The following is a 25438-nucleotide window of genomic DNA, read 5'->3' as shown; positions in this document are numbered from 1 at the left end:
AACGACATTCTTTCTTTCAGTATCTCATCTCCCACCTACACTCCAACTGAACTCCTAACTTACTCAGTCCAGTTCAGTCCAGTTCGGTCTTTATTTCAATCTCATAAGTACAAATTCAGTATCCAGTCTTATCGATTTAGCGGGTACCTGCATCTTATCGTGAGCTCTTGAATCTCGATAAGAATAAAGACTCCATCGCATGTTCGAACTAACATCATGATCCAAGTACAGAAAATGCCCGAGGAAGCACCCGTCGTCTCGCATGGTCGCGGAGGTACAGATCCATCACTCAAACTACTAGATGCTTCGCTATATACTAATTCTACATCCAGGCCAAGGTAATATCGGACACGACCCAACGCAGTACGTCAAGCTCATATATTTCATATGTACCTAGGCTGCTTGTTACTTATCACTGACTAAATTAGGTACATTGATGGTGAAATTGTCCGCGAAGGAAACTACGGCGACCAAGGCGATGGCGCATACTCTGCTGGTGTACGGCCTACCCTACCACCCATAAAAGAAAGAAGAAAAAAAGGGAAATTCAAACTAATCAGACTACTCATTCTACAGCGCGGCGGCGCAGGAAATATCGGTTCCCCAATGGTTCGTCCAACTTCGAAAGTCCCGCACGATGCGGAGATGATTCCCGAACTTGCAGTTCGGGATTCAACTGATGAGAATTATCATGTTGGGGTAAGATTGCCATTTGCAATTTACAATTTACAACCAGAACCATGAGCCGAGTGGTGTGTGAAGGAATTAATAAATAAAATAATACTGACTTTGTGTTTTGTGTTGTTAGCGTGGTGGACAGGGAAATGTGCATCTTGATGCGGCTAGTAAGGAGAAAAAGGTTGCGCATGAGGGGTTGGCCGATCGATTGAAGAATAAGTTGTTTGGGAAGAAATAATCTATTCCTTCCAAACAAGGTTCAAGGAAGGGATCGGATTGATTAATAGATCAGTGGGTGTATGTGGATCGAGCTGTGGATCTGAGTGGAGTGGAGATGGTGATGGTGGAGGAAGTGATATTGTTATCTGATATTTTTATGTTATGTTATTGATTCCCTTTTGTTTTTGTTAATATCATCGTTATTGCTACTGGATTTGCTTTTGTTGGTCCTATTATTATCCTACGGATGAAAATTCTTGAATAGGATTGGTATAAATCATATTTTGACAGATAGATTTCCTGTACAATCCTATAGTATTGATTTAGTGTACTGTATCGAATCAATCGAATCCATGCCAGAATACATGGTACAAAGGGCTTGAAGTCGGTATCTTCGCCATAATGACAGTCAAAAGTAACGTATGTACGTAAGGTGAAGTAAAGTAGAGCAGAGCAGGAGAAGCTAGCATGTACGCAGAATGAATAATGGGGACTTGAACTGAAATGGGAATGTGAATAGTAAACGAAGAAACAAATAAATGAAGACGAACACCGCAGAGGAAATCCAGCCCCTTACCCTCGTGGTCCATGTATCATAACGGGCATTAAACCATGCATAAGTAGAAGCGAGCAAGCGACAGGAAGGAAAGGAAAGGAAAGAAATGGCCACATATCACATCAAATGTGCATAAGAACAGAAACACAAACACAAACAGACAAAGGCAGGAAAAGAAAACACAACGCCAAGGGATGGTGATACACGTCCATAATTGCAGATTGCAGTCGATCAACGAAAGGCAAATGATTTCAAAGAATAGTCAGAAACAGGTAGCAGGATCTAGGATCTAGGATCTAATCCTTGCTGAACCGTCGCTTAAGCCAACTCTTCCGCTTCTCATTATTCACCGGCTTGCGAATCGCATTCGCTTTACCTTGCTGCGGCTGCGACTGTCCATAACTCGAACCCGCAGCTGGCACCGGAGCTACCGGCATCCCGCTCGCATTGAAGTTGGGACCACCTCCAAAACCCTGGAATCCGTATTCTGCCTGCGCACGCTCGTCAAGACGCTGTTGATGCAGAGCCTGCTGCTGCAACTGGTCCATTGAGCTATTCATTGAGCTGGGATCGGTCGATTGGCCATACGGATCTGTAGATGCGGCCGATCCAGAGTTGGCGGTAACGTTATCGTTGGAGCGGTGGTAGTTCTGTTGTTGAGTGGAAGTGTTCTGTGCATTGCTATTGCCGCCGCTACCGTAGAAGGCTTGGTCGTTTGAGGCACGGGCAGCGTGTCGCGGTCGGCGCTGACCTCCTCCGCTCTGGTTGTAGGGGTAATGGCTATCGGGTGTCTGTGGCTGTGCTTGGCTTGAGCTTGCGCCGTAGTCGATAACGCTGTCTGGACGAGATTGGGTACCGCGACCGTAGTTGGCGCTCTGTTCACTGTATCCGCGGTTCATGTTTGCCTGTGGGCCTAAAGGGATAGAGACGAGAATTAGTAACTGCTTTTCATTGTTGTTTTCTTGTTTGGACAAAAGGGAGGTGAAAACTCACCGTAATAACTTGTTCGTCGACTGAAGTCTCCCATTTGTGAAGCTGCACCCATTTGTGACGCTGCATCCTCTGTTGAAAAAAAAAGTCAAAATCAAAATCAGCCTGGGTCCCCTGGGTCGGGTTGACCGGGGTCGTCAGGAATGAGCGCAACGAACCTGTTCGGGCATATGAATTCGGGCGTTGAGACTTATATGTACCGTAAATCGCTGCCTCGAATGATCGAATGGTATCTAGGGGGCGTTCGAAACGTGCACGAGTGGGGTTTGACCAGTCGGGATCAACTATAGACAAGCAAGGGTTAGCAAGAGCCGAATTCCATTGCTGACAGGCGTCAAAAACGTGGTTGAATTGTTTCGAAAGAGAAAGGGAGGAAAGAAAAACGAACCGATCGGGTTTCCAAACTGGTCCTTATGTTGTATATCTCTCAATGAGCCTAGATTGGACGCTTCCAGCGCGACGGCCACTAGATGAACGAATGAATTAGTTACTATGAACAGGAAGGAGAACTGTTTCAATGCGACCGCAACTGTAACCACAATCGCAATCGTGACCGCGACCGCAATGTGCCAGCCACAGGTGTGGAGAAGGAGCAATAAGAAAGAAGCGGAGACCGAAATTGAGAATTGAAAGCGAACAAAAAAAAACATACTGGGTTGTAACTCGTTCATAGCGACTGTCGGATCGGCCTTGGTATGTAAATTGCGACGAGCCTTCTCTTCCGAAGACTCAGAATGATGACTCTTATGACCGGAAGTACTGGTACGACGAGAGTTGTCTGATTTCACGCTGAATCCACGATTCCGGCGAGGAGTCTCAGCCGGTTGTTGGGGGGCAGCCATCTTATTTAAGGGCGGGTCGACCGTTTCTTTCTTAGCGGCCGAGAGAGATCAAGGCAACTGGGGGCAAATCTGAAACGGGGTGTGATCTGCTCGAGCTTTGGTGGGTGTTGTGGATCGGTTGAATATCAAGTGTGGGCACTGCCAAGACAGATTTCAGGCCTCTTAAAGGGCCGGTGCGAGTTCGATTAGTGCAAGATGAGACGCTAAAACCGGTTGTCTAGACGCTAGTTTTTGAATTTGGTGATTGAGAACAAGCTAGGATTGATGCCGGGTTGATGGTGGATGAAAATGGGAGTGACAGGTGGAGAAAAGAGGAGAGAGAATACCACGAAAAACAAAAAAAAAAAAAGACTAGTCTAAGCGTGTCTGTGTTGTGCTTTATTTCTTTTTTTTTAACCCTTGTGGTGAGGACGGCGAGGAAGAGAGAAGGTGTATGGGAGGAGCGAGAGAGACAGAGAGTGGAGTTGCACACCGTTTTATCACGGGAGACACAACGTCTTATATACAAGTGCACAAAAAAGTCAAAATGAGGACCAGAGAGTTTTTTCCTCTTCTTTTTACCCTCGGTCTGTGGTTGACGACGAACGCCACGCAATAGGAATTATTCTTAGGCCTTGAGGACCTTCAGTTAGGCAGTGGCGGTATCTGGGGCTCTGGGTAGTTCTAGTAGTGGTTTGTCGAGGCCGCGCAAGCTTCTTTTTTTCGTGCAAAGTGGGTCACATATCGTGTTCAGCGCTTTGAACACTGCAGATTGTACTACTTCGTAGATCCTAGATTTATTCCGCTTCTGCTTTTTCTTTTTCCCTCTCCATTCTCCATTTCGCTTGGGCACACAGTGCCTGGTGTCCCAGGGAACACAGCCCGGATGTTGCGTGGACGCGATTGGTGATGTTCTTCCTTAGTGTCCACCTAGTCTCGATCCAAAGGACAAAGACGCCTCCAGGGACCAAGTTACATGAGAACCGGGAATTCTGGGGTTCTGCCTGCATTGAATTAAATTAAACTGTGACGATAACTCAATTAGAATGCTCAGAGTAGATCATTTATACGCCAGTATGTACATTCTATCATCCCATAGAATTCAATCTTACAGTGCTTCCTCTTCCTCCTCCCATTAACTTCTGAGACATTTCCCTCGTGATCCCTCAGATCCTCCCACTCCAACCCAGAAAAAAACCAGAAGAAAAAGAAGAAAAAAGAAGAAAAACCTAACCAGAGCGTGTGATGCATGGCCACCCGCTCTCTTCCAATTGGGTGGATTCGCGGATAGAGCAGACTGGAGACCGGAGATGCGGTCCCACTTTGCATGTATTTTTAGCCCGAGTCATGCTTAGCGATAAGATACGCGCACTGCATAATTCCATTATACTCTCGCAGAAGACTCACAACATCCACAGGACTACTAGAAACACTTTAGCACACCCAGAAACCGAACAGGGCATTCGAGCCCTCGATATAAGGATCCTGAGGCTCTCACGTCCTGCTCAAGTCGTGGTATCGATTCCCACAAAAATTGGGACCAACCAGATTTCATCATAACCTCTGAAGATCATTTCAATCCAAAAATGAGGCCTACTATGACACATCATCCAGATACCAATCAATCCTCTTGCATATCCAAAATTTGTATATTCGAACCCCCCTGCATTATAGCTCGGCGGCTAGAGAGCCAAATGTTGACAACATTTATTATCATTGGCCCCCTCTTCATTAACACACTCTATTAACATTGAAGTATTGTCACGTAAAGTCTGACCATCATCATGATATTATTGTCAGATGAAGCCCCGCACATCCACCGATGTCAAAACTGGATGTATTACCAAAAGTTCTGCACTAGAAAACCAATATTCGCTGAAATCAATTTCTTCAGCTCATTGATACAGTAATAATCATCATCCAATTGGAGTACCTAGATATTCCTATTGACCAGCTTCAAACAGCGTCTGCTTCTAGAATTTACAAAGGCATTCGCTCTTTGGAGACAGGACTGGACTGAAGAGCCCTGGATGAAGAAGTTGAGAGTTGAATGCCAGACGATCGCAAAAAGGAAAAATACAGAAAACAAGATCAACAGCAGATGGGAGCGTACATACCTCAAAGAGCAATTGGCAGAGCTTCTTATATCGCTAGATACCCACTTCGAAGAATACTTCTTCCAAAAGCCTCAGAACATCGAGGCTAACACTCGACTACGCAAACTCAAACTTGTGAATTCGAATATCACCTGGCTATGCTGCGATATTGTATGGATTCTTGAGGAAATAAGTCCCGACGAAGCCGTCAATCTGGAAATTCCACAAGAGTTATTGCGCAAGCTCAAAATATGGTGTCGCAAGGCGTGGCCGGAGGAGCCATTTGGAATTATCACGTTCTAAGTTTTTTCTTCTTGAGTATTAACTTGAAATGCGTAATCATCAACCAAGGTGCCTCTGACTTCAACACCTGAACTTGAACTTGAAGCTTCGGGTATCAAAACTGATAAAGCACTCCACTCTTGGCGTTGTGGTGGCCTATTTATCCCGATTTTGATAATCAGTCCTAGATCAACCAAAATAAATTGGATAAGTATTCTATATTAGCCCGAGATATATATTCTTATTCTTCGTTTGATTCACGTTACTTTAATATTAATTAAAACATTTAAAGAGTTATTCTCGTTCCAGACTGTGAGATTCACGTGCGGAGATCTTCAATATATATTGCCAATCTGCGAGAAATAAGACCTCAAACACCCAATTTTTTCTTTTCTCGAAAACCTTGGAAGAAAAGAAACATTAAACCTATTGCACTATTGAGTCGTCTCAAATCTTTACTACAAATTGAATTCTGATCAATTGGGATGTTCCATAATCGAGTGGTTGGCTCTATATCGCCGAGTGATTAAAATAATTGCAATGAGATTAGATAACTACTAGCTTGGTCGAACTGAGTATGTTCTCAAGGCTGAGTAGTTTCTTTTTTTCATATTTCACAGAGCCTGACTGGAACAGGTTTGGATTGCTGGTGGCTAGATGAATGGTTGCGAGGTTCCTCTCACTCCAGGGCTACTTGATGTAGATCTATTTATCGATTGCCGGATGGGTCGAGGAACCCCAAAGGAAAAATGATCTCAAGCAATAGATGTAGCCCAAACAAGACGAGACATACAAGCATCAGGCGAAAAGCACATACACAACAAGTGTAGATGTAAGAATGCCCAACCATGTGGCTGGTATAATGTCCTAGTTGGGCGGCTACAGATTCCAGACAGTTCAAAAACTACAACGGAAGATCTACAAGGACAATTAAACTTTTAAGTATCCGCAGATAAGTCGCAATGGGTGGATATATTTTTTCTTCCAAAACAAAGACATGCCATGGTGGAGTAGCCAAAGCAAAGGGAAAATGCAATTCTTCTAGCTCCAAACAGGGGGCCCAGTAGAAAAAGATATCGATCGATTAACCAATCTGCTGATGGTATGGAATTTGTTTGGTGTGTAGGTCGAATACACGGGAGAAGAGGACGACGCAAGAAGGTATCATGCATGCGCCAGTGCCAGTATACCAATAGAAGAAATAAGGAGAATGTGATGCCCCAAAACGGAGGACCTGATCTGATCTCATTCGTCCAGGAAACCGACACAAAAGTGAAACGTTGTAAAAATAGTTATTTTTTGATTCGTAGGGCTTGGATATGGGCCCTGCCTTCTCCCACGAATATCGTTATCAAACCGCCAACTCCCATCACCTCAAATCAACATCGGCTCGTTCCGTCGACACTTTTCCTTGCCTGACCGACCGTTTTGTCTGCGCGAAGAAAAGGGAATCGCCCACTAGATACACATATGCCGTTTAGATGGAAGAGGGGTAGAGCATGACGCGGACGGTGGCACCGAAGGACTTGGGGGGAAGGTTGTTGCGGAACTTGGCGCGCACAACACCGGAGTTGCCTAGGAGATGTTAGATTTGATCATTTGGATGAGTCTCCGGAAAAGGGAATTTCTTGTCGACTCGTAGAGATGGAGATGAACATACCGTGAGGGCGGGTGACCTTGCCCCAGATCACCCGGATGTTGGAGCCACGGACCTCACGCTTAGCCCGGTAGACGAAAGCGACCTTCTTGCCCAGGTAGAACTGAGCAGCCTTGGGGTCCTCAACGCCCTCAATCTTGACCAAGCTGTATCATAAAATCAATTTCCATTCACTCATTTCGATATCTTGATCGCGCGGAGAGGGATAAGTACCTGGTGTTGGGGTTTGTGGCGTGCTTAGAGCGCTGGTAGCTCAGGTGGCGACCCCTAAAAAATTCCGTATTAATATATATTTCTCGGCTGATATCGTATGCGTTGTGTGTGTATGAAGGGTTGTGTGGTTGTAGACGTGGATAGTGTTGTGCGATCGTGGTATCCCATTTCCATCAAATTTCCATATTCCTTGCTGATCGAACCACATTCGGATTTTGTGTGCATGCATGTCTAACGCGACGGCGGAGAGGTGATTTGAAAACTTACTTAACATAGACTAGAGAGAAGAAGATATGTTAGTATTTTCAAATTCCAAGTTCTGGTGGTTGATTCCCATCCTGATGCGCCCCGATCGGTCTCTATGAACGGATTCGAGGTGAACAGATAACGGGTGTTCCTGGCTGAGGGCGCACTCACGGCGGTGACCTTGTTCCGAAGGCATGTTGACGGCGTTTCTCTGAGCAGCGGGCAAGGAAGAGAAGTCGAAGAAATGACCCGCAAGAGATCAGAAGTCGTTGCCGGTTGTCGTGGTTGTCGTCGCTTCGATAGAGTCGAGCGCACAATCAATTTGCAAGGTGTGGTGGCTGACTTTCGCCCTAGTCCCGATTAGGATCTTAGCGACAGGGTAAGCGAGATCCCGTGATACCACACACTAGGCCGATTTGGGGATTCTGGATCCATCCATCTGATTCACCGCACTATCTGTTTCTCCGGACCCGAGGAACCCTTTGCTGAGTCATTTTTTGAAGCTCGGTCACATGACTCTCGCGGGAATTTGTTAGTGACCTGATTATCCAGGTGTCAACGATAGGTGTCTATGCCCAGGTGTCGATGCCCACCGCTTTCCCAGCCTCCAAGGTTACAAGGACATCTGAAGCTTGACTTGATACTGCCAGGTCCCAGCCGGCGCCAGCTCGGGCTACAGTAGTCCGGCTCGGCTTGTCCAGTTCGGGCCTGGATGCATATCGCTGACAAACTTCACCATGACGACACTGTACCTTAACCTAGTTTTCTTCTAGTAGAAGTCCTGAAATTTAGTACTGAAGGCAGTTAAGATGAACGGTTATAATGTTGATCGGCTATTGAAAACCTTTCCCACCATGTGCATACTTTACAGGTCACGCTGGCGTATCAAACCAGGATTTGGGTGTTCCACATCCCTTCCATGCATATATACCATGACGGATATCACTACTCCGGCGTGCCACAGACCGAGCGTACTGATTGGGAAACCTATCCATCATTCAATTTCTGCCCCACCATCCCGTCTGTTGGCTTGACTCTGCAAGAATCAGGACCAGGACCTCGGGGCGATTTTGTTAAGCCTTTCGTACGAGTCGATCATAAATGTTACGATAGATTACAGGAGTTTCATAATAAAAGCGGGCTATGTGCTATCAATTGATGTCATCTATAATCTACAGTGTAGAATCTACTGGAAGTATGTACATAGTACCCCGGCCCTGGAGCATAAATACTTTAAATTCCCCCAATATGAAATTCTATGCTATGCCCATGTAATATCTGTGCCTAGGATCAAGGTACCGTATCATCACCACGGTTAATATCGTCCGAATGCGGCACTCACTGGACCGAGCGCTTAGATCGGGCCAATGCCCCGGAGTTACTGCGACTCCCGGGAAAATAGAATCCGTCTGGTATGAGAGATGACAAATGTGTCGATCAGTCTGCTCCACGATTTCGGTCACCGGGGAGGCTTTCTTATCAAGGCAGAGAATACCATACCAGTTCATGAAACACGAATTACAACGAGTCAACTTAAGGCTAAAATAATTGTACGCAGTACAGCACAATGAATGGAACAAGCAGGGGAAAGGACAAAATTATACATCCAAATATAATGTAGTATTAGTACATAGCTGGAATGTATCTGATCAAAGATTCTGCGAGTAATAAACTCAAGTGGAGTTGTGACACCTCTGCAACCCATGTTCCACCGGTCTGATAGGGTAATCTTGACTATGCCAACCCTGATGTCGCAATCGCAAGAAACAAAAAATTCGGTATTCCTTGCATCGCTGACCGCACAATATTTTAGGTAACGGTGGTTTCAGTCTGGATTATTCAGTTTGTATTGTATGATGACGGTCTCCCGTACTCCACACTGCCATTCAGGCTGTTTGCCAGACCTCCGATGTCCGGGCAGGTGATCATGTAGTAATTTAATTAGTCACTGATGTATATAGAGGGGGCTTACATAGTATCAGATGACCCTTTGCTTCTCGTAACACTGTTTGAGATGTGTAATTTTTTTTTCTTTTTTTTGTCAGCTTCGGCTTGAATAATCCTGGGGTTGAGTTGGTCTGATTCATACTGTACTGTGCATACATAGCTTGTTGAGGGGGGAAAACGCCCCCAGTAAGCTCAAGTGTTGGCGTGGCCCAGGGCTTATCGGTGAGGGGAAAAGAAGAAGAAGAAATAGAAAATTAAATCAATAAAATCAAATAAAATACATATAGACAAATCAATAACTATAAATGTTCAAGGTTATTCGCATATATATTGTAAAATAAGAAAAAGAAACAAAAATCCTTGAGAATGCGGAGTTAAGAGAGGCCCGGTACTATAGATAACTGTATAGAACCCCAGCTGAGTAGGCACAGATCGAATCTCCCACGAGGTATGCTGTGATACTTATATAGGAAATTGAAGAAATACTACAAATAGGAAATGGCTACAGGATCGTCATGGCCCCGAAACCCGCATCTCCCACTGTAATAGCCCATGTAATAAAATACTAAACCAGCCAAAAACCGCCCCACTATGGAAGCTCATCCATTAAAAAGTACCTGCTCCGCCGGAACACCTGGGTTCTCGATTTCCTCCCAACATCTCATCTTTTTTCTTTTCTTTTCTCCTTATCCCTCATAATCTTTGCTTTTTTTTTCTTCGTGTTTCCGTTATATACAATTATACCCAGTTGCGTGTGGAAAGATGGCCAGCTTGATCTCCCAGACCGATGAGCGCCAGTCTGCTGGGTAAGTTACTTAGCCCGCCTTCACTGTCTCTGACATCACACTCCCCCTCCTCTCTCTCACTCCGGCTGCGCTACCGGCAACACCTCAATATCGACCGCATCGAACAATTGTCATTTGAAGCGCCAGTTCTGGTCTTCTTTTCGAGCTTCGAGAATTTGATTCCTTTTTTTTCATCCTTGAAGGCTTTTTCGAAATCGCTTTACCTTGTCCCTTTACTCTCCTTTCTGCCCCCTCCCCGCTCAAACCCCTCCATCGGCTGTTATCCACTGCAAAATTTGCGCTTCTCAATCCCTCATCCGTTCCACGACTGACAATGGCGACCCATTCCAGCACCATCGAATTGAAAGATGACACCATTATTGTGGTGCTCGGTGCGTCCGGTGATCTCGCAAAAAAGAAGACGGTTCGTGCCTACTCAGCCAGATTATCTCCGGAAGCTCCGAAAAAGCTAACTGATGATTCCAGTTCCCCGCTTTGTTCGGCCTGGTATGTTGATTGACGCGACTCGAATTGAAAAAAAAGAGAAACACGAACGGTCGTGACTAACCCTTTAATCAGTTCCGCAACAAGTTCCTCCCTAAGGATATTAAGATCGTCGGATATGCGCGGACAAAAATGGACCACGACGAATACTTGAAGCGTGTGCGTTCCTACATCAAGATTCCCACAAAGGAGATCGAGGAGCAATTAGACCAGTTCTGCAGCCTATGCACCTACATCTCTGGCCAATACGACCAGGATGACTCGTTCATCAACCTTAACAAGCACCTCGAGGAGGTTGAGAAGGGTCGCCAATCAAAGGAGCAGAACCGTGTTTTCTACATGGCCCTGCCTCCTAGTGTCTTCATCACTGTCTCCGAGCAATTGAAGCGCAACTGCTACCCTAAGTCTGGCTTGGCCCGTATTATCGTAAGTGTTCACAGGAAACCATGTTTTGCCGAGGCAATAGCCAAGATTTCCACTCTTGATCCCCTTGCTAACACCCCGCTTCCCCACTATAGGTCGAGAAGCCCTTCGGCAAGGATCTGCAGAGCTCGCGCGACCTCCAGAAGGCTCTGGACCCTAACTGGAAGGAGGAGGAGATCTTCCGCATCGACCACTACCTGGGTAAGGAGATGGTTAAGAATATCCTTATCCTGCGATTCGGCAATGAGTTCTTCAACGCTACATGGAACCGTCACCACATCGACAACGTACAGGTATGCGATTGATTGAACATAATAATCTTTGCGACCAATTGATTTTAACTATTTCTCGCAGATCACATTTAAGGAGCCTTTCGGTACCGAGGGCCGTGGAGGTTACTTCGATGAGTTCGGTATCATCCGCGATGTTATGCAGAACCGTATGTTCCATTCAATTGAGAAGAAAATTAAAGCGGACCATACTGACAATTCCCAGATCTTCTGCAGGTTCTTACTCTGCTTGCTATGGAGCGCCCTATCTCTTTCTCCTCCGAGGATATCCGTGACGAGAAGGTCCGTGTTCTGCGTGCGATGGATGCGATTGAGCCCAAGAACGTCATCATTGGCCAGTACGGCCGATCTCTCGATGGCAGCAAGCCCGGATACCTGGAGGACGACACTGTTCCCAAGGACTCCCGCTGCCCTACCTTCACAGCCCTGGTTGCCTACATTAAGAACGAGCGTTGGGATGGTGTCCCCTTCATCCTGAAGGCCGGTAAAGGTATTATCACTCTAGAATATCCCCGATCTCTTATCACGATACTGACCAGTTTTATTCAGCCCTTAACGAGCAGAAGACCGAGGTTCGCATTCAATTCCGCGATGTCACTTCCGGTATCTTCAAGGATATCCCCCGTAACGAGCTTGTCATCCGTGTTCAGCCCAACGAGTCCGTCTACATTAAGATGAACTCCAAGCTGCCCGGTCTGTCCATGCAGACGGTTGTGACCGAGCTGGACTTGACCTACCGTCGCCGCTTCTCCGACCTTAAGATCCCCGAGGCCTATGAGTCTCTGATCCTCGACGCCTTCAAGGGCGACCACTCCAACTTTGTCCGTGATGACGAACTGGACGCCAGTTGGCGCATCTTTACCCCACTCCTGCACTACCTGGATGACAACAAGGAGATCATCCCCATGGAGTACCCCTACGGTATGTTTCACCCGTCTGAACCACCACCGATATAATCCGAATAAACCTGCTAACTGTCTATCTTACTAAGGCTCCCGTGGCCCTGCCGTCCTCGATGATTTCACCGCTTCATACGGTTACAAGTTCAGTGATGCCGCTGGTTACCAGTGGCCAGTGACCAACACAACCCCTAACCGTCTGTAAACGGAGGGATGATGCTGATACTGATACTGTTTACGACGATACGGGTGGACTATGAAGATGAAAACGAACAAAATCCATTATTTGATTTCCCAACTTAACTTCTGTTGGCGCAGCTAGCCAGCCGGGCTGGCAGGAGTCGCGTCGCGATCTGTTTCGGACTCGACTCCTGACGCTATTATGGAGGCTGAAGTTGAACAATGAAAGACGTCATGCAAACATTTCAAGCTTTTCTTTTCTTTCCATTTATTTCTAGTTTTTACTTTTTACCTGGGTCGTTTTGTCGTTCTCATGGAGTTTGTGTGTATTTTCGGGATCAAGATAATCTTGAGTTTCTTGCATGCATGATTCTGTCTGTAATTGCATTGAGTGCATGGAGTATGTTCTTTGTAGTTTTTGTAATAGCAGGTGACTGAGTAACGTAATTCACCACTGAGCGAGCCGTCCCGGTCGGGCGAGCCGCCCCATCAACTTCAATTAATTCAAACCAGCATAATTCACCCGAAAAACGTAATATTAAATATTTAAGCTATTTAATCAATTTTGGACAATGCGTTCTCTTATGACCCTGGATATTGCACTCAGAGCATCTTGGTGGCGCCCTAGGTCGTCGTTCTTGTGCTTCTGCTTGACCGGTTGGCTGGTCAGATGGAGCTACAATTTGACCATTTTCATCATTTTGAGCTAATTCTCGAAGCTCAGCGACAGATATGCCTTCTGGAGCTGCTATCCGGAGCTTAGAACGTGCCTTTTTTGACTCTTTTTTCTCCACTCTAGCCCGTAAAAGCTTTATATCTTGAGTCATAAGAGCGTGATTATGCATATAGATTTGAGCCGATTTAAGCACCCGATCTATATGAGAAAGCAGCGGGCTTGGTGGGCTCTTAGAGCGTGCTTTTAAGAGCTTTTTGATTGAAATTTCATGCTTCTGGAGCTGCTTATGATTCGAAGGTGTCTGATATATGCTGCTTTGGCCACTTTGGCTACCTCGAGATGGTGGTGGTGTAGGCGTCCGGAGCTGAATATTGAGCTTTGAAATAACCCGATTTGGATCATATGGAACTAAACCGGTTGCTGAGAAGCTATTTTTGATCGTTTCTGCTTTATAAGCTTCGATTCGAGCGTCCGGAAAGGCGTCTAAGAAGTCTAATTTATCGATATGGTTCTGACCCGACCGCATCACATTCTCGACACACTTTCCGTATGCACGCTTTAAGACAGCAAAACAACCTACATCTAGAGGTTGTAAAAGATGTGATGAGTGCGGTGGCATGCAGATCGGAATAATTCGATTTTCAGAGCAAATTTCGTCGAATTTTGGGGTTAGATGGCTTCCATGACCATCTAGAACTAGGAGTCGATATATCCCCTTTAACCTCGAGGAAGTTGATGGGATAAAGACCTTTTTAAGCCAGTGAAGCCCGATCTCGTCCGAGGTCCATCCATTCGGACTAACCTGGAATTGCCAGTCGCCCGGAAGCTTTAACTCTTGAGCCCAGCCTTTCGTAAATAATTTTGCCTTAAAGATAACCATTGGAGGAAGGCTATATCCAGACGCGCCTGTACACTCAATCGCAGTAACCCATTCACGATTTCCAGGCTGTAAAAGAGAGCGTCGACCATAATATTCTGCTCTCGTAACGACTTTTGCGGTTGCAGTTAAGCCCATCGCGAACCCCGTCTCATCAAAGTTATAGATGTCATCTTTATGGATCCCATACTTTAAGATCGTCTTTTGAACCAGGTTAAACCATTCCATAATGATCTTTGGGTCTTCACACTTTACGCGCTTATAATTATAGCGTCTTGAGAACCTTGTATCGAGCTCTGGGTGTCGTTTAACGTATTTTGCGACCCAATTTTTGCCGACAGTTTGGATCGGGGTAGTTCCACGTGTGGCGAGTAAGAGATTAGCCATTTCTTGGACTATAGAAGGTCGTGGTGCTGCTCCGCGTGTATCCATAGATATCACCCATTCTTTAAGCGAATTCTCCTCAAGTTCAGTCAATTTAAAGGAGGTTGCGCGAAATTCGACGCGGTTTTCTCGTCCGCTGAGCCGGTGCTGGAGCGTTGTTCTAGGGATATTGTATATGCGTGCTGCTTCGGTAATTGACAACTTTTCCTGCTTTTTAATAGCTTGGATAGCAAGCAAGATACGACCTTCTTGTTCAATCAATTTTGAACGATTTTGAGAGCGAATTGGTGGCATAGTGGTTGGTTGAAGAAGATAGGTCTAATTAATTGACGCGTTTTGGTTGGGTCGGCTCGCCCGACCGGGACGGCTCGCTCAGTGGTGAATTACGTTATACGTAATTGTGGACTCTAGTGCACTCCCCATGTAGTCTGACGAATTGCACGATGCGGTAGTGTGCCTCGTGGTCATCTCGACTGACTCCGTCGCTATCCGTAGTATACTACTAATTCGCTTAATTATAGCTCAGTCCCTAAGTCCACGTACGCCCAATTTCATTTCGTTCTATAAATGGAACTACACATTACTCAGCGGATGCACCAACCAGCTCCACACATACTACTCCCCTTGCATTAAGCTGAGGTCTTAACAGTCACGGTGAAGGCCAGAGAATGTAAATCTTGAAAGAACACAACTTAAGCATTTACTACAGTGAAAATCAATTCACTAGATTGACTAATCCCATCTGCGAGAAATGATAAATCAAACAATATTCAACATTATCCAGCTGTCATGAAACCCCGATCCCTATCCAGATAAGGCGGCCGGGGGCCCGCAGAACGCTCCGACCAAGTCCTTTTTTCTCTCCTGCCGCTCCGCGCCCGCGCCCCAGAAACACAAGCACGGACAAGACAGACAATAGTCTTGATCACTAACACCAACACCACACTCGCCATTGACTGGATCACATACAACCTCACAAGGCTGAAGGCATACACAACTCACGTCAACTTCACACTTCACCCTCACCCTCACCATCACGGACTGGACCCCTCGACCCTGATCGGCGTACCTCTACCTCGTACTCGTGCCTCGTGCCTCCGTCCGTCTCCACAAAATCGGCTTAAACACAAAGCCAACAAATTCAAACCTCCTATTCGAATCTATACCCGAGCGACCCAACCCAGTAAACAGGTAGAGCCAAGCTCATCCTGCCGCGATACTCCATCCCGACCCTAGTCGGAGAAGCCGACGATCAGAAGACCCTGACCCCGGATTATTTCGCCGACCCATACGCATACGATATAGCCGATTGGACCTCTGAGCAGAATAGTATAGCTCGGCTGACTTTTGCGCGGGGAGCTGAGCTAGCTGAGCTGAACGTATGCTAGTGCGCGCGTAAGGATGCCGCAGACTGCTCGATGGGCGGGTACCCCCTCTATCAAGGGGAAGTCGGAGTCGATGCGCATGATGCTTCTGACGTTTAGTTTGGTGGGACTACAGTGCGTTTGAAACCCCTATTCCTGCTGCTGGTATTCGATGAGGGTTATACTAGCTAGCTAGTCTGTATGCTAGTATGGTTCTGACTGACATGTTTCTTTTTCTAGATTTACATGGGGTACTGAGATGACATGTGAGTTTTGGAATTTACCAGGGACTATAATAAGGTTATGAAAATAAGAAACTAACTAGTACTCATTTCAGATTGTACACCCTACCTGCTCCAACTCGGACTAACAAAGTCGAAAACATCATTGGTGTGGATTGCTGGACCGCTCTCTGGATTGATTATCCAGCCTCTTATTGGTGTTATTGCAGATCGATCACGATCGAAATGGGGCCGACGAAGACCGTTCATGATTGTCGGATCTTTTGTTGTGGCGTTTTGTCTTGTTATTCTTGGGTGGACGGCTGAGATTGTGAATATGTTTGTTAAGGATCCTGAGAAGGTAAGATCAGATCAGATTGGAGGAAGAAAGTTATTGCTTTGTGCTGGCTTGACTAACCTTTACAGGCTAAAAATGTTACTATTGCATTGGCCGTTTCGAGTATATATGCGGTGGATTTCTCGATTAATGTTGTGCAAGCGTGTTGTCGCAGTTTGATTGTGGATACATTACCGATTCCGTTGCAACAAGGTGGATCTGCTTGGGGTGGGTTAATTCTTCAAATGTCCTTTCAGCCGAGGGCTTGAACAATGCTGACAGTTTCTAGCGGGTCGAATGTCTGCTATTGGCCAATTGATTAGTTATGTGGTGGGTTCTATTGATACCGTGAGTATCTTTGGGAGTCTTCTTGGAGATACACAGTTTAAGCAGATGACTGTTATTGCGGCATTTTCTTTGGTTGCGGCTGTTGCAGTGACCTCGTACTCTGTGAAAGAGCGTGTCCTTATCTCGCCGAGGTAAATAATATTCTAGTCCGCGCTGGTATATCCCAAATCTAGACAGAGCACTAACATGAATTACAGGGACTCTGAAGGAAATGTTGGAGCAATCCAAGTGATTTCCCAACTATTCAAAACTACCATGGAACTCCCACCGCGCATCCAGGCTATCTGCTGGGCTCAATTCTGGGCCTGGATCGGTATGAACAACACCAAACCAATCCAATAACAAAACGTAACTAACCCAGAACAGGCTGGTTCCCATTCCTCTTCTACAGCACAACATGGGTAGGCGAGACCTACTTCCGATACGAAGTACCAAAAGACGACCTAGCTAAGTCAACCGACATGCTCGGCGAAGTCGGTCGAGTAGGCAGTCTATCCCTCGTGGTCTTCTCATCAATCACCTTCTTCTCCTCCGTCCTCCTCCCCTTCTGCGTAACATCCCCCGAAATGAAACGCTCCCGCTTCACCCCCCGCCCCCCACCAGGAATAGCCAGCTTCTTAAAATCCCTCACAAAAGTCCGCCCCGATCTCCAAACAGCCTGGTTCATCTCCCAAATCATGTTCGCCGCAACAATGATCTTCGCCCCGCTCGCACACTCCCGCGCATTCGCAACCTATCTCGTCGCTATCTGCGGTATCCCCTGGGCTATTAGCAGCTGGGCTCCCTTCGCATTCATGGGCGTGGAAATCAACAAGTTAACCATGAATGCGGCCGCTGCACCAGGAATAGCAGCTTCATCAACCCGTTCCGGCGTGACGATGATAACATCAGCCAGTTTGCGCAATACACCTGCCGTAGATACTGAGCTAGAAGTTCTACGTCTGAACCATCGGGATTCAGATAATGATTACGATTCAGACGAGGAGGATCAGTCTTCTCTGAATTCTAATATCCCTTCTACTGGTGAGCTGGCAGGGATCTATCTCGGCGTTTTGAATGTTTACACCACTCTGCCGCAATTCGTTGGGACATTCATCAGTTGGATTGTATTTACTCTTCTTGAGCCTGGTGCGGAACCGGATAAGGATCGTGAACCCGATACACAGTGGATGAATCTTGATAAAGATCGGCCGAACGCTATTGCCATTTGTCTTTTTATTGGAGCGTTGAGTGCACTTGTTGCTGCTGAGGCGACGAGACGTTTACGATACGTGTTATAGGTTGACTTGACCTGAGAGCTTGAAGCGGGTAGAACCTTGAAAACTGGAACCTGGAACCTTGGAAGCAGAAGGTGAAAATGAAAATGAAAGAAGGGAAGCAAGCAGTTCAGAAAGCTGTATCTATTATAGACCTTGAGCGTGTTTATATTGACTACTTGTATTTTACTGGATGCATCGTGCTTTCATTGGCATGTTGGCGATGCGTGCATATACTGACGACTCATATATTAATTCTAATGACCCGACTTTCTTTATTGAGGCATATCGTGTAAAACATAATACCTAAGCAGCTGGTTTTATTCCTTGAGACTACATCTATCTAAAGTATGGGATAAATCACAATGACAAGACCACAACAAGTGGGTCATCCAGTGACGCAAGCATGATCTACATAAACTCTATAGCTTAATTCCCACCACTTCAATCCTTTCATACATTTCAATTCCAATTCAATTCCATCCATTACAATTACAATAATCAAAAATCAATATTGCCTTCCATCCCACTCGGAATTATCAAAATGCCCCCAAAAATCCTCGTAGTCCTAACATCCCACGACGAAATCCCCGGCGTCGGTCCAACAGGCTGGTACCTAGTAAGCTTTGAATCTTCCTTACCTTGCAAGCTTACGCAAACACCCAGAGAAAAAAACTACTCAAATCCACTGGCACCATAAATCCTAATCCTTGAAAAAACCGAACAGCCCGAACTAGCTCATCCCTACGAAAAACTACACAAAAAAACAACCATAACAGTCGCCTCTCCAAAAGGCGGAAAAGCACCCCTAGATCCGGGCTCAGTGAAGATGTTCTCCGAAGATCCCGTCTGCAAGGACTTTCTATCGAAAGAATTTATTTGGAGTGATACGAAGAAACTTTCAGATATGAATGAGAAGGATTTCGATGCTATCTTTTATGTTGGGGGTCATGGTCGTATGCTTACCCTACCCTTTATAGTACATCAATCCACAAAGACCGAATAAAACAAACAAACTAACAATCCCATCATTTAAAACTAGCAATGTTCGACCTAACCAAAAACCCAACCTCAATATCTCTGATAGAATCCTTCGCCTCCAAAAAGAAGCTCATATCAGCAGTCTGCCACGCACCATGCGTATTCCTATATACACAAGACAACACCGGGGTCCCACTCATTTCCGGAAAAGAAGTAACAGGCTTTTCAAATGCAGAAGAAGATGCCGTGGGATTATCAGCTGCGATGCCTTTTATGTTGGAGGATGAACTTGGAAGAGTCTCGGGAGGAAACTATGTCAAGGCAGCTGAGGATTGGGGGGTTAAGGTTGTTAGGGAGAAGAGTTCATATGGGGGTTGGATTGTTATGGGGCAGAATCCGGGGAGTGCGGGGGCTACTGCGGAGGAGATATTGAAAGTTCTGGGGGCTTAGGGTTTTTGTTGGTTTTTTGTGGTTTTTTGGGGTGGATGGATGTATGAGGGAGGTTGTAATGAGGTGGGATTTGATATGTGGTGTGGTGTGGTGTTGGGTTGGTTTAATGTAATAAACACCGAGATACATGGATTAGTTTTTTTACTTGGTTGAGACTATCTTGGAACGATTTAGTTGAGTTGAGTAATTGAACAAGTTCAATAATATGCTTGAAACTGGAACTAGATTTTAAGACTAAACTACCACAGTAATAATATGGTAGATAACAAAGCGATTCGTATTTAGCAAGCTGAGCTGAAGCTGAATCGGCTTGGGGAATTCAGTAGCGAAAGGGGAATAGAGCAAAACAGAACAAGACAGCAGAGGTTGAACAAGACAACAGAGATAGATCGAGATCAACGGAACCAAATTTGGGAATAAATATCAACAGATCGAATCGAATCGAATCAGATTAGATCAGATCAAAAGAAAAGAGAAAATAAAAGAGTATCAAATGAAATGGGATATCTGTCCAGTCCAGCCGGCTTGACTCAAAGCCGGAATAGGAATAGAAAGGAAGAGAAAGAAAGAAGAAGAAGAGACGAGAAGGAAACAAGGTGGGACTGAGATCAGAAACAGATAGAAAGAAATGAACAATAAATAGATATTTCACAGCCAAAGATTCCGTTATTCGTATGGCATGTGCAGCATTCGCGGTCGAGCAAACACGGAGCAGAAAGGCTAGGCTAGCAGGATGCAGAGAGCCAATGAATCAAATCGAATCGGATCTTGAGATTGGGCTCGAAGATACAATTAAAGTGATAATATGGTGAAGGTTAAGGTTGACACATATGAAATAGTAATTGTTGTTGAGTGGGTGTTGTCAGATCAGATTAGCGAGCACCCTCGGTGTTACCGGTGAGTTCTGCGACGCGAGCCTTGATACGAGCGACACGAGCTTCGATAGCTAGAAAAAGAATGGGATTAGCAATGTGATCAATTGGATTGGATAAATGGTGTTTAATATAGCAATGACTTACTTTCTTCACCGCTGGTGTCTCCCTCATCAGTACGCTCTGACTGGCTAGTGCGAGTCTCGGGTTCCTCAGCAACACGCTTAGCTGCGTTCTCGCGGATCTGCGCCCATCGATCCGTAGAAGAGTTTTGAGGACTAGTCTCATTTACAGGGCTGATATTCTCGACCTTCTCCTCGTGGCCGTTTGTCGGGGTGCGAGGAACTTCGACTTCAATTTCAGGCTCTGTCGCAGGATTGGGAGTAACTGGACCATCTTCCTCGGGGACAAAGGCAGGCTGGTCCATCAAGGGACCTTGGTCGAATTTGGAGAACTCTTGGTCTGCGGCATCACGTTCGTTTGTGTCCACGCGCGACAGGGCGTCGTATTCAACGCCACGGCGGGTCTGGGGTGGGCTGCCGCTTCCGACAATCTGAGTGGGTTGCCGGGGAGCTTCTTGCTCCTGCTCCTGCTCCTGCTCCTGCTCCTGCTCCTGCTCCTGCTGCTCTTCGGTCTGCTGTGTCTGGGGTGTAGCTGACTTCTCGGGCTCTTGAGCTGGAGTGGAAGGCTTGGACACGGGTGTCTGTGTTCCTGGGACGGGCTTCTTCTTCAGTGCTGCCTTGGGAGGTGAGCTCTTAGGAGGAATTTCATTGGCTGCCTTTGCCTTTGCTTCGAGGGCAGCACGGGCAGCTGCAACTGCTGAGTTGGAGGAGGTTTCCTTAGTAGGAGTCTTGATAGGAGCTTGTGCCTGGGCCTGCTGATCCTTGTTCTTCTTGCTAGTTCCAAACATGCTCTTGAAGCCGGTGTTACCGGCCTTCTTCTTGGGCTTCTTGTTGCTTTCCTCGGCTAGCTGTTGTGGAACCTCAAGCCCAGTGGGCTGCTCAACAAGGATGGCCTCGGGAAGCTTGACATTCTCCTTGTCCTCCTCAAGATCAATCTTCTCCAAAGTCTTCTTAGCAGGCTCAGGCGATGGTGGCAGGGGAGTTACATCCGCAGCGGTATCCTTAGGAGGTGGAGGGGGCGCATTCTTTGTCGTACTAGGAGGAAGAGGAGCAAGAGGAGCCTCTGTCTTCTTTTCTGCCACAGACTCAGAAGCGGGCTCGGTAGCGGTACCATCCTCAGAAACAGCACCAGTTCCAGCACGGGTATCCCTCAGATAAGCAGAGCGGAAAGCATTCTTATCATAGTTGCTAGCCCACTTCATAGCCGAGGAAGCCTCATTCACAATAGCAGGCTGAAGAGTCATGACCGAGTTAGTCTTAGTCGAGCGGGCATCAGCGCGTGCGTTGGGCCCGGGGTAATTCGCCTCGGCCTCCTGTTCGCGTTGTCTCTTCTGAAGGGCAGCTGCCGCAGCCTGGATTCGCTTATGTTGATCAGGCCCAATACTGGTCTTGCTCTGTGGAGCTTGGTTGTTAGGTCGCTTGTAGGAATCTTCGACCGAGTTCACCTTTCTAGCAGATGACTTTCGGCGACCAAGCTTAGTTGTTCCCTTACGACTACCGAAGCTGAAAAAGCGCTTCTTCTCAACGATTTGTGCACCGGCCTCTGGCTCGGGAGCAGCTCCCTTAACCTGCTCTTCAAGAACCAACCATTTGGTATTGCGGATAACGGTCTCAACGAGGGCGCATCGTCCGAACACAGCCTTGCGGGTTGAAGGCTCATCGCCTGACAAACTGGTAATCCAAACCCACCAGAAGGAGTCATCCAAGTCCAAGGAGTTAATGCTAGCAAGCTCAGCTGGCTCAAGCGAAGGCTCAGCATCCAAGGTACGTTTGTGCGACTGAGAGCTCTGTCCACGAGTGGCAGCAATAGGGGGCAAAACCTTGTCTGGGGGCAAGAGCAAGGGGCCAACATGGTGCTTTAGGGTGGCTTCCTCTGAGAAACCAGAGGACATGAAGTCCGCCCAGGATGGGGTGGTAGGACGTCCCAGATCTCCATTTTGCGATTGCGGCGCATTATACATGCTCGGGGTAGCTTCCTTCGCAGTAGACGGGGGTTGTCTCTTCTCCTCATCCTCCTGGTCAGATTCAATGGCACCACCAAATCCAATGTCCTCAAATCGGGACCATGAAGCATCCCGCAAGCTAGTTGACTGTTTCGAGCTCGATACGCTAGACTCATTAGTGGAGGAGATACACTTCAACACACGCAAGCACTCGTCCGTCAGGGCTTTAATAGGGTCTTCGTAGTTGGCGAATTCCTGAAGATGCCAGTGGTCGTCTCGGTATTCAAAGTTCTTTGCGCGACGCAGCAGAGAGAAAGGTGTAGGCGAGACAGTATCAACAATCATAACAACTTTAGTGGTGGTAACTTGAAGAAGCGTTGGAGTTTCCGGTGGGTACTCGGTTGCTTCGACGAGTGTTTGGAGCGAAATAGGCAGAGACGAAATACCGGTGACACCGCGGGATACATCGGGGGTTAACGAACGAAGGTAAGCAAAGAATAAGTGGCTTGTCGCATCGGCGGCACTATAAGATCAAATCAAGAGTCAGAAAAAAAAGCATCTTCAAACAAGTTATAGCCCAGATAGATTTTCTTACGCGGCCCAATTTTTATACGAGGCTTCAAAGCCATTACCGGTGTCGTGGTGGTCAAATGCCCACCAACCTGCATAGCGAGAAAGCTTGCGACCACCGAGACCATTTGATTTACCATGCGCGGCAATGGCAGCCAAAAGGTCGAAGAAATCAAAAATGATCTTCGTGCGAGCATCGGAGTCGACACTGATAGGAATAAAAGTTGAGAAAGCATCGCGGGCCAAATCCGAATCTTTTCTAAAGTAAGCATGTGCCATTGAGTTTAGAGCCGAATAAACATACCTTGTTCGCCAACCTTGAATAATTCATATGCTTCCCATGTAACCACACCGCCGGGCAATCGACTCCAACACCATTTTAACACACTGCACAGAACCTGCAAGGAGAAAAAAAGACAAAATTAGTTTAAACTCTCCCATAAATCCAGATTATATATTATATATTATATTTCCTGGCAGTTCTCAGTCTTACCATAGGCTCATTGAGTCGCAACTCCTGTATCAATCCATCACCACTAACAGGGCGCCCCTGATCAAAGGATTGGTTGAAATAATTCCTCACAAAAGTACGGGCGGCACTCGGATCGGAGCTAGGACGGAAAGGCAGGAGCAAGAATGGAGTGTCGAGAGCTAAATTAGATGAATGATTAGCAATCCGAAAGAATGCGCGTGGGATCTGTGCCACCACATGGTTGGGACTGGGATTTGATTGAATAGAATAGAATTGAATTGAAATTGGTTCCCCTCTTGATACGTACCTCTAGCTTTTAACTCCTGCGCACAACCTCGAATCAAATCCTGGACTTCTTCGGGGGCCACCTCTGTTCGTGTCCAGGCATCTGTCCATTTGGGCTTTGCGGGGACGGGGTCAGTCGCGACAACGGGTTTTGATTGTTTTTTGGTCGCGGTGGAGTCTTTACTCCGGAAGACTCGAGAAAAGAACGACATATTCACGGTAGATGAAGGAGCCCTGGAGGGATTGGATGGATTCACGCGACCGCGGGGAATGGCAGGGCGGGTGTGCTAGGCACGCGTGTCCGAGAGGGGGTGGATTCGGTTGTGTATTTTTTATTTTTTTTGGTTGAAGATCTGCGTCTGCCGAGTCGCATTAGATTAGCGGAGGTTTTGGAATTGAGCGGGCGGTAGAAGACGGGACAGGACGAACGGTGAAGAGCGACGAATATTTAGCAAAGGTTCAAATGTTAGATGAGCCCGGGATGTCCTGCAGCGCCGGGATAGGCTGGTGAGAGATTGAATAGAAGAGAAGAAAAAAGATAGGGAAAAAATAAAAAGAGAGAAGATGAAAGTAAAGGAAAGGATATGCTAGGTCGTAGTCTGTGCTCTGGGTCTGATGTATCTGATTGTATGTGTAATTGTAGCTGCAGCTAGCGTGCTCGGATCGAGAAGCACTGTACAGATACAGATCAATACAAAGAGATCAGATCAGATCAGATCGAACAAGATCAGAGCAACAAGGACAAAAAGAAGGAAAAGAGAGAAACGGTAGAATGGAGCACTGGCAGCGTTCAAGATCCGATCTCAGGGGTAAAAAGTGCCAGTGGGCGAGGAAAAAAAAACGGGATCACACTAACCGTTGGGTCTTGGGTCGAGACCGGGCCCCTCTTTGTTGTCCTGAACTGAACCTGGGTTGGTCTTGTTTCGGAGATGTTTCGTGTATCTTTTAATATGATCAGATGGCTAATGATTCCTTTAGACTATAGACAGGGACTCTAAGCAAATAGTCATAGCTCGAAGAATTGAATTGAACTGAATTGATAGGGTCTATACAAAATTGTGGTGCGGAGAGTGGATGATACCGATGGCGATCATCATCTCCAGAATTGACTTTGTGGAATCCGAGGTTAACAGGTCTTAAGTAGTGACAGTGACAGTGACAGTGACAGATGACAGATGACAGATGACAGGCGAGAGACATGAGATGTATAAGATTAATGATTTGGAATTGGAGCTATCGATCTATACAGTACATACACTGTAGTTACATAGTGAGAGTGTTAGGCAGGTGCCCCCAGGTCCCCCAGGTCTAGCCTAGTACGGTCGAGCCTTCCCTATTGGGCCAGAAGGAGGTCAGATGTGGCAGAACCAGGAACCAATCAGAATCCAGCATAGACGCTTTGTCCGGTTTGTCTCTGTTGTTTCATTTGTTTCACTGCGAATAGCATCAAAGAGTTCAGCATCAAAGTGTTCAAGGGAGAGTTATCACGCGCTA

General features: G+C 46.5%; 8 protein-coding genes across 8 annotated transcripts; 5 read left to right on the top strand and 3 right to left on the bottom strand.

Moving 5' to 3' along the window:
- Positions 1-234: 234 nt before the first annotated feature.
- N7478_002183 (DUF3602 domain-containing protein) lies at positions 235-916 on the top strand (the record flags this gene model as incomplete). Its single annotated transcript, XM_056918397.1, has 5 exons — positions 235-274; positions 333-363; positions 429-498; positions 577-699; positions 809-916. The coding sequence occupies 5 exons, from the start codon at positions 235-237 to the stop codon at positions 914-916; spliced, it is 372 nt and encodes a 123-aa protein (XP_056784008.1).
- An 833-nt stretch (positions 917-1749) lies between these two features.
- N7478_002182 (DUF2406 domain-containing protein) lies at positions 1750-3285 on the bottom strand (the record flags this gene model as incomplete). Its single annotated transcript, XM_056918396.1, has 4 exons — positions 1750-2394; positions 2447-2727; positions 2832-2909; positions 3096-3285. 4 exons carry the CDS (start codon positions 3283-3285, stop codon positions 1750-1752), a joined length of 1194 nt encoding a protein of 397 aa, XP_056784007.1.
- A 1801-nt stretch (positions 3286-5086) lies between these two features.
- N7478_002181 (uncharacterized protein) lies at positions 5087-5663 on the top strand (the record flags this gene model as incomplete). Its single annotated transcript, XM_056918395.1, has 2 exons — positions 5087-5101; positions 5229-5663. The coding sequence occupies 2 exons, from the start codon at positions 5087-5089 to the stop codon at positions 5661-5663; spliced, it is 450 nt and encodes a 149-aa protein (XP_056784006.1).
- A 1422-nt stretch (positions 5664-7085) lies between these two features.
- N7478_002180 (60S ribosomal protein eL33) lies at positions 7086-7954 on the bottom strand (the record flags this gene model as incomplete). The annotated part of the gene is made up of 5 exons (XM_056918394.1): positions 7086-7217; positions 7303-7445; positions 7513-7566; positions 7780-7789; positions 7930-7954. The coding sequence occupies 5 exons, from the start codon at positions 7952-7954 to the stop codon at positions 7120-7122; spliced, it is 330 nt and encodes a 109-aa protein (XP_056784005.1). The 3' UTR covers positions 7086-7119.
- Positions 7955-10824: 2870 nt separating this feature from the next.
- On the top strand, positions 10825-12811 carry N7478_002179 (glucose-6-phosphate dehydrogenase; the record flags this gene model as incomplete). Its single annotated transcript, XM_056918393.1, has 8 exons — positions 10825-10914; positions 10977-10997; positions 11070-11420; positions 11513-11710; positions 11772-11856; positions 11913-12197; positions 12257-12628; positions 12699-12811. The coding sequence occupies 8 exons, from the start codon at positions 10825-10827 to the stop codon at positions 12809-12811; spliced, it is 1515 nt and encodes a 504-aa protein (XP_056784004.1).
- Positions 12812-16124: 3313 nt separating this feature from the next.
- Positions 16125-18273, top strand: N7478_002178 (putative sucrose transporter; the record flags this gene model as incomplete). The annotated part of the gene is made up of 7 exons (XM_056918392.1): positions 16125-16222; positions 16328-16353; positions 16425-16669; positions 16735-16873; positions 16935-17124; positions 17191-17306; positions 17360-18273. The coding sequence occupies 7 exons, from the start codon at positions 16125-16127 to the stop codon at positions 18271-18273; spliced, it is 1728 nt and encodes a 575-aa protein (XP_056784003.1).
- Positions 18274-18793: 520 nt separating this feature from the next.
- Positions 18794-19680, top strand: N7478_002177 (type 1 glutamine amidotransferase domain-containing protein; the record flags this gene model as incomplete). Its single annotated transcript, XM_056918391.1, has 3 exons — positions 18794-18868; positions 18977-19205; positions 19292-19680. The coding sequence occupies 3 exons, from the start codon at positions 18794-18796 to the stop codon at positions 19678-19680; spliced, it is 693 nt and encodes a 230-aa protein (XP_056784002.1).
- An 872-nt stretch (positions 19681-20552) lies between these two features.
- N7478_002176 (DUF1708 domain-containing protein) lies at positions 20553-24156 on the bottom strand (the record flags this gene model as incomplete). Its single annotated transcript, XM_056918390.1, has 6 exons — positions 20553-20626; positions 20700-23140; positions 23213-23441; positions 23492-23585; positions 23681-23838; positions 23967-24156. 6 exons carry the CDS (start codon positions 24154-24156, stop codon positions 20553-20555), a joined length of 3186 nt encoding a protein of 1061 aa, XP_056784001.1.
- Positions 24157-25438: the final 1282 nt, after the last annotated feature.

This window comes from Penicillium angulare (assembly GCF_028827245.1).
Source record: "Penicillium angulare strain IBT 27051 chromosome Unknown utg000002l_segment0_segment0, whole genome shotgun sequence".
Classification (NCBI taxonomy): Eukaryota; Fungi; Ascomycota; class Eurotiomycetes; order Eurotiales; family Aspergillaceae; genus Penicillium; species Penicillium angulare.
This window is presented reverse-complemented; position numbering and strand designations above follow the sequence as displayed.